The sequence below is a fragment of the Simochromis diagramma genome, unplaced genomic scaffold (genome assembly GCF_900408965.1).
Source record: "Simochromis diagramma unplaced genomic scaffold, fSimDia1.1 OVJJ01000603.1, whole genome shotgun sequence".
In the NCBI taxonomy this organism is placed as follows: domain Eukaryota; kingdom Metazoa; phylum Chordata; class Actinopteri; order Cichliformes; family Cichlidae; genus Simochromis; species Simochromis diagramma.
Genome location: NW_024387414.1, coordinates 9,151,968 through 9,160,233, shown reverse-complemented (window position 1 = coordinate 9,160,233; position 8,266 = coordinate 9,151,968). Strand labels below are relative to the sequence as shown.

Genomic DNA, 8,266 nt, shown 5'->3' with positions numbered 1-8,266 from the left:
CACCAGAAAGCCGTTGTAATTAATAACCCCATAATCCGGGTTGTGGTGGATGTCGGCGAAGAACACACACAGATTCAGGACAGAGTTTAACAGAAACAAGGCGTATCCTTATGGGTAGCTCTATATAAGAAATTATAGCTGTTATTATCCCTCCCAGACAATGATAACTATCTGCTTCCAAAGAAGATTAAAGGTTTATACAAGTTCAGAGTTCTTGGAAACCCGGATCGCATTATCAAAACTGAAGAGATTGATGGGATTTTATCTCGCTGTCAATAATACATAAAGATTTATACCATATTTAAATAAAGTGTTTGAAATAATAATTCAACTTTTTGTAGTTGTTTTGCAAATGATTAACAAAACAGATGCTGGTACAAAGGCGGACTGAAAGGCGATTAGGGTTGCCCCTTACACATTTTATTTATTGATTCATGGAATTTCAATTCTGACTCTCTTGTTTTGTTTTAATCCGCACGAGTAACAAGAAACATCCGGTCGTATGAAAATTATCAAATGGATTACTTTAAGGTGCAGTATGGCCGGATGACCGTTTTGCGTTTTAGTGGATTAAAAGTGTTTATTTAAAACCACTGAATAGTCACTCAATCTCATCATGTTCAAAATTATTATTATTGTTGTTATTTTGATTTTGATTATTAATATTATTAGTTTTGTTGTTATTGTTGTTTGTTAATAATTCGGTCTTGTTTTTAGCTTTTTTTTTTTTTTTAAATTATTTCATTTATTTCCCTCTCGTGTAGTGTCGTGTCCCAGAATAAACATCTTTCCAGCCGAATCCACTCTAATGTTTGTTATGACTGTTGTTACTTTACACTTAGTCTTCATTAACAGCATAATGCGCCCATCATCAGCGTCTCTTTTGATGTCAAGTAGTTTCATGCGACTCGTTTGATGTCTCAGATTAAAGAATTACTTTACGCCGAGTCTCATGCCACCAAGAGAACATAACACCTCAAATCGGTGTAAGAAAACACAGCTTGCACGCAGCGATGAAGCGATAAATAAAAAAGTGTGCGTAACCTGTGATCCGGGGGCATTTGAAGCCGGTAATTGGAAACACATTGCTCGAACCCTAGTCCGACAGGCATTCGTTATTAATAAGTACTATTTTTTCTACTTGTTATTAGCTCCCTTGCATTGGTTATTGTATTTTTTTAGTGTGTGGCAATTCAAAAGGAAAAAGAAAAATGAAAAAAAAACCGACTTAAAAGTGGTTATAAACTTAATTTTACGTTCTGATTTTAGAGTTTTTACCGATACCCTTTCGTAGCTGAGTCTCCAAGTTTGAGTCTCCAGACAAAACTTTCTTCTGTGATTTTATATTAAAAGCAAATTGTAGCCCAAAAAAAGTTAATCAGCAAACTGCTTACGTGTATCCGCGTGGTCAAATTGTGCGAATTAATACAAAAATTGCGGTTTTGGCCAGACGCGAACAAATAGCAAATGAAATAGATTGGCGAGCCATAAAATGAGATTTGAAACCCCATTCAAATAAGAGCTCGCGACGTCAGTGCACTTATCCGAAAGAGAGGGAGAGAGACACAGAGGGAGAGAGGGAGGGAGGGAGAGAGAGTGTGTTTGGTGTGTGGTTTGTATGAGTGGGGTGAGATTTGAGAAATAGGAGGGGCTTCTAAACGACTAAAAATGTCAATCTGAGAAAGGGAGTCCCAATAATCTAAAGCAATCTGTAAGGACCTGACCTTAGTCCATCCAGATCAATAGGGAAGTGAGGGTGGAAAGAAGAAGAGGAGGAAGAAATAAGGGGCGCAACCGGATCGTTTACACTGGCTGTTCCCGAGGAAATATAGACTTCCCTTGCTTGCACCTTTTGTTGCTCACATGCTCACACTGTAAAAGTGGATATCGAGGCAATTCCATTGCTTTGTGTGATTGCAGCAGACCTTTTTCCCTTTTCCTACCACCATGTCTTTCCCTCAGCTGGGATATCAGTACATCCGACCGATATACCCGCCGGAGCGCCAGGGGATCGCCAACAATGCCCGAGCCGGGACAGAGCTCAGTCCGTCCGGGGCACTTTCCAACGTCCTCTCGACTATGTATGGATCTCCTTTCGCCGCAGCAGCGCAAGGCTATGGAGCGTTTCTCCCCTACACAAACGATATATCAATTTTCAATCAGTTGGTGAGTTGTTCTCCTTTCGCTTAAGTTATCTAAAAACTTTTTGTCGAAACGTAAGCTACACATGACACTGGGATAACTTTATTCCTTTTAAGTTTAAAGTTTCAGAACGCCGCGTTGAACTTTGTAACTGAGTAGTTTGTAAAATATGGTTAAAAGTGGATACAAAGTGACACATTAACAGTGCGCTTTAAGCCTTTTAAGCCTCATTTCGCACATAAATTCCGGAAACTGATAGTAACGAAAAAAATGATGCAATGTAACGTGGGAGGTTACAGGTAAAGGTGGAAAATAGTGTGTAATAGTAAATGTTTCACTTCGGAAGTGTTTGTTAAACTAAGAAATTACTTTTCCCCCTTTCATCTGCGCTTGGTGATTTAATTCCACTGCAAAAACACTTGAATCTTTTAGTTTGTTTACACTTTATTAAGAATCCCACTTTTGTCTTTATTTCTTGATAGCTAGAGAGGATTTTGCGGAATGTAAACATTTCCACACAAACTACTTGATGGTATTGATATAATGTCTAATCCCTCTTACGCGTCGATTCTTTGTTTTTACAGGGTGCTCAGTATGAACTGAAAGACAGTCCCGGTGTCCAGCACCCCGGGTTTGCTCACCATCACCCTGCCTTTTACCCATATGGCCAATATCAATTCGGTGACCCATCCAGACCCAAAAACGCCACCAGGGAGAGCACCAGCACCCTGAAGGCCTGGCTGAGTGAGCACCGCAAGAACCCCTACCCAACCAAGGGTGAGAAGATCATGCTGGCCATTATCACCAAAATGACCCTCACCCAGGTGTCCACCTGGTTTGCCAACGCCCGGAGGAGGCTAAAGAAGGAGAACAAGATGACCTGGACCCCCCGGAACCGCACGGACGAAGAAGGAAATGTTTACACCAGCGATCACGAAGGGGGGGAGGGGGACAAGAGAGAGGATGAGGAGGAGATCGACTTGGAGAACATCGACACGGAAAATATTGAGAACAAGGACGACTTGGACGACCAGGACGACCTGCATTCAGATATTAAACTCGACGGGAGGAGTGACTCTGAGATTTCTGACGGCTATGAGGATTTACAAGGGCCCGACCAGAGGTTTCTAAAGGCTGTGGGGAAGGAGGGCAAAGACGTACAGAGAGGAGCAGAGCATTTCCACAATCACCGTCACCACTCTTTGGACATGAAAACGTCCCAGCCAAACGGGGAACAGCTCAAACTGAACTCTGTATCCGTGAGCTCACCGCCCTCAGAAAACAACCCCGTCCCAGCCCAAAAACCAAAAATCTGGTCTTTGGCAGAGACAGCTACGGCCCCAGACAATCCACGTAAATCGCCGCAAATGAACGGCAGCAACTCCGCAGGGCCGGCCGCTCAGACCATAATCGCTCCTCACAGACTCATCTCTTCTTGTCCGGTTGGGAAAATCCAGAACTGGACGAACCGAGCCTTTTCGGCCCACCAGCTGGCTTTACTGAACTCAAATCATTATCTGGGACTGGCGAACCAGGCCACTGCCACCGGCCTGGCCCTCTACAGCAGCAGGCAAACGGAGGACAAGAGTCATAGTTCAGAGACTTCAGTCACAGGTACATGTCCTCGTCACTGAGACGCGCATGTATAAATAACTACAAAACAAAGACACTAGTTAATTTCATTTATTTTATTTTAGACCTTCTTTTGCCTTCTTTGCCTGTTCATGGATATTTTTTCTGCCTAGGCCACGCAGATAACCAGTGTTAATGTTACAGCAGAATACAGTGTGTGCGATGTGTGCCTGTGTGTGTGTGTAACAGCTTGTCCGGAAGGGTTAAGAAAAAACCTCATCAGGAAGTGTTTAAGGGAAGAAAAAAAACAAACATTGAAATTGGCGAAAACTCTTCTTAACTAGATGCCCCCTTTATTTCTTGAGTTGCTGTTACGTCGTCTACTTTATTTTGAGGTCCATGCGCCTGTATTATGGTTTACATTAAGTCCTCAACCCATTAAATCACGTCGTTTTAACATTATATTCCCATAAACCCAGGATGAGCTCTGATCAAAGGAAGTTCAATTAACGCATTTTGATTTTCTTTGCTGCAGCTTCAGAGAGATCTAGTGCCTTGGATGCAGAGAAAAAGCTGTTTTTAACAGCTTTCCACGCAGTTCAAAGATAACGAGGCTGTCAGTTAATGACATTTGGGAATTTTCATTTAATGCAATATCACATTTTAGTTTAAAATGCCACATTTACCCAAATTAGCTTTGTTTCATTTTTTTCTGCGTCTGTGTGCGCTTGGGTTATTTCTTCAAGGCCTATGTTACACTAACTTGTTCAGTCATGCAAATGAGCTCAATGCAAATTCACTCCAGGTTCGTTTTTGAAAGGCAATTGTCACTTTTATATCACTTTATGTTTTCACTCTTCGTGAGACTATTATTAGTGTTGTTGTTTTTCTTCTACATTTTTTTGTTACATTTTGTTGTACCCCTGTGTATTTCAGGCCTCAGAACCAACTAGACCTCAGAACCAGCCACGGTTCTTTTGGCTCTTTCCATAAACCCTCACCCACCCTCTTTCTTCTTTAATTTTAATTTGAATATGGAATGTAATATAAGAATAATACATCTCTGTATACTTACATTGTAAGCATGTCCTGTGTAAAACTGCTAATGTAATAATCTATGAACCTGTAGTCTGTGAGTTTTTTTCTTTCTTTCTTTTTGTAAGTTCTGTGAGGATTTGATGTTGAAATGTTTTGTATATAAAGTTAAGAATATGTACATACTTGTGAACCAAATTGTACAAGAAAGTCTATATTTTGGCTAATAAATGAACTGCTGCAACTTAAAAAAAACAACAACAAAAAAACCAAACAATAAGATTGTTTTTTTTCCTTGGCCGAGGTATTTTGACAGCTGCTTTTGATGGTGGCTGTTACTGTGCATTGCATGTTGAAATGCATTGCTTTGGTTTTTTGTATGTGTGTTAGTGGACAGCCCGGGGCACAGACTTCATCCTCCGTGGCTGTGATAAGTATATATTCGAGAGGGATTTATCACACTTTATATAGTGGCGGGACTTAAGGCTAATTAGCCAGTATTGCGGCATAGATTTGGATATTAATGTTGTGAGATTATCCCTATAGAGCTGTAGCGGGCGCATTAATATTTCGAATAATTCTTTCATTCATTTTCACCAGAAATTATCGTCTATCGAGAGACTTTAAGTAATGAACGACTGTTAAAGCATCGCTGGTACTTGGTCATAATGGCTCAATTGATCCTGAAGGTGGATTTTGGCTTGGCAGTGCAACTCCCAGATCTCATCATGCTCAATTTGTAATGATTTTGCTCTTCACATATATCATACATTTTCCACAGCTTATGCTGCTCTATGGTATAATTGTAATATATCGTGGCCGTATGACTAATAATAACATCATTTATTTTGTTTGCCCGTGATGTGATCATTTGCATGTGTGAGCCCTTATCAGAGGAAGTTTATGTAAACTTAGTGTTGGAGCTCCCTCTACAGTCACTTGCAGTCGCCAGTGTTGTGATGCACTGACACTCATTCAGCTAAACTGCTCGCTTTTTTTATATCAATTTCTAATTAATCCATCAATTCGATTTAAAATTCGATAGCAACATTTTTCAGTTATAATCCTGTCACAAGAAAATACCTTTCAGACCCGTTTTGAAGTCTTTGTATTATTTTTAGAACGTCCATTTGCAGCAGTTCCTCAGAGTGCGCTGCATTTGTTTTTAATATTTTAACATGTGTGTGACTTTTTATGTAAAAATTCAATTTTTGCCCTAAACGTTCCAAATTATTTAATGAAACAAAAAGGGCATTTCCATTTGAGGTGGCAAACAGCACCTTTTCGTGCACGAGCCATATATTTAAAGTGCAATAAAGAAAACAGTTACGGATGGTATATAGATCAAATTCTTCCTTTTTTTATTTGATTTTGCTTGTTTGTTTGTTTTTTAACCTTTTGCGACTGCCATAGCCTCAATTTAAGTATTTCGCGATATGTGAGATGCGGTTTATAACAAATTCCATTCGTTTTTTTTTGTTGTCTGTTTGTTTGTAGTTATTTATTTTTTGCTTGTTTTTCCGTTTTTTGTTTTAGTTTGTTACGATGTTGGTTTTAAATGTAAACAGATTAAATTCTTTTAGTTAAACATGAAGAAAGAAAACACACACACACACGAATGAAAATATATTTTATTAACCTATTCAATTTCCTCCAAATTGTTGTTAAGTTCTGAAAGTCTAAGGAAGGAAGATTTTGCATTATTTATTTCAAACTAATTTTTTAAAGTTTATTTTATGAGATCGGCGTAGACTGTCACACTATCCCAGTTAATAATAAAATAATACAAATGCTGACATTTAAAAGGGATTTCATTTATTATTGCGTTTATATTTTTAGATTTTTAACACATAGCAGATTCAGCTGGCCAGTCAGAGTCTAACCGTTTAATGCACCCTTTCAATTCCATTCAGGGCAGGAAAAGCAGACGAAAAGCGCTGATTCGCTCGAGCCGTATCCTCTCTAGGTTTGGGATGTGCTTTAAACAAACCACAACTTAGCCAAGAGAAAGGCTCCGGAGCCTTTAGCAGCTCTGGAACCCTTCTCACCATGTTGCCTTCCTGTGTAATCAATTATCTTTCTTGAGAGCCACATCTAACCACGCGATGCATATTCATAAGAGGCATCAGCCAGCTCATTGATGTAATCTCTTAAAAAAAAAAAAAAATTCTCGTTTTTTAATTAAAGAAATCGTCATCGCACTCAGACTGAAAGTTCATGATTATATAATACTAGGATAACTTTGTTTTTTTTTTTAAATGCTCCAAGATATTACAATGAAAAACAAACTAAACCTTTAAAAAGCCTGACAATGAATGTCCATGGATAAAATACATTTAATTAAACGATTGTTGAAGATCTGCATCAGTTTATATATTTAAAAAAGAGTACACAAATAAATGGCTTCCTGCAAAGACAGCTAGCTCAATGTAAACGCATTGAACCTTATCATAAAAAAACGATGCTTATTTCCTCACAGTTCACAGGATGTTTCCTCCTAAGGGCCCATGACTAGACTCTTCTTGATCATGAGAATTCAGCTGAAATGCTACTGAAGGGCCAGTGATCATGTCTAGAGCTCAGGGCCTCTCCTCTGATCAGTGCACGAAATTAGGGATTAAAATGCCTATGCAGAAACAAAGTAATCATGCCTGCTTATGTCACCAAAGGTGTCCAACCTGCTCCTGGTAACAAAGAGCAAATGGAATGCATTAGCTAACATTTTGTGCAGAGCTACACAGGGACCATTTCCAGTGGGGCATGGTGTGTCACTCGTTTCCTTGCACATTAAGTGGATGTTCTCTTGGCTAATGAGCAATAATCAACACTGACTCCTCTTCTTATTTCTAAGGTCCATGCTGTGTTAAATGCTCAGAGGGTGTGAGGCACACTGTAGCTCTGCAGTACTGAACTCCCCAACAAAACGCAGGCTAATCTACTCAACAAAAGGCTGTAAGAAAAGCCAAGAAGTTATAATTGAAAAAGAAAAAGTAGAAGCAAATATGACATCATTGAATTTTTTTTTTTTTTCAAAATCAGGGGTCTAAAGAAACTTGTATTACAAATGATCTCTTTAGGCAAATTTGTGTAATTAGGCTGCATATAGATAAAAAAAAATACTTAACCTGATTTGAGATTTCCCATATTATAAGGCAATATTGTCTTAATTATGCTTTCTGTCTTGTAATCATGCACTAACTGATAAATATTATAAAGACCGGGGAAACACATATGCATTTGACACAGTGAAAATAAATTGTATTTCATTTCCCATCTAATTGCTTACATTGTTCGCTGCTGAGTGCTGCTCGCTTTTGCCCTCGATATGCTAAGACAGGACTACATACATGAGGAGACAAGTAATGCACTCTCGAACAGCCATTTAGAGTGGGGGAAAAAATCTGAGAAAGATGGAATCATTAAAAGGAAATCTAATCTGTCTTTCGAAGCATTCATTGATCTGGGGAAAGGTGCATGCTGAAAGGGTCTGGCCAATGGAGCCATCAGAGGGCCGCGT

The 8,266-nt window shown here is 39.1% G+C and overlaps 1 protein-coding gene across 3 annotated transcripts; it reads left to right on the top strand.

Annotated features, from left to right (window-relative positions):
• Positions 1 to 1,660: 1,660 nt before the first annotated feature.
• irx3a (iroquois homeobox 3a) lies at positions 1,661 to 6,087 on the top strand. 3 transcript variants are annotated; one of them, XM_040011745.1, is made up of 3 exons: positions 1,661 to 2,166; positions 2,727 to 3,756; positions 4,256 to 6,087. In XM_040011745.1, the coding sequence occupies exons 1-3, from the start codon at positions 1,948 to 1,950 to the stop codon at positions 4,321 to 4,323; spliced, it is 1,317 nt and encodes a 438-aa protein (XP_039867679.1). In that variant the 5' UTR covers positions 1,661 to 1,947; the 3' UTR covers positions 4,324 to 6,087. The 3 variants fall into 3 exon arrangements, with proteins under 3 accessions (XP_039867679.1, XP_039867678.1, XP_039867677.1); XM_040011744.1 differs by having other exon boundaries at positions 1,662 to 2,166; positions 4,651 to 6,087; XM_040011743.1 differs by having other exon boundaries at positions 1,664 to 2,166; positions 2,727 to 5,029.
• Positions 6,088 to 8,266: the final 2,179 nt, after the last annotated feature.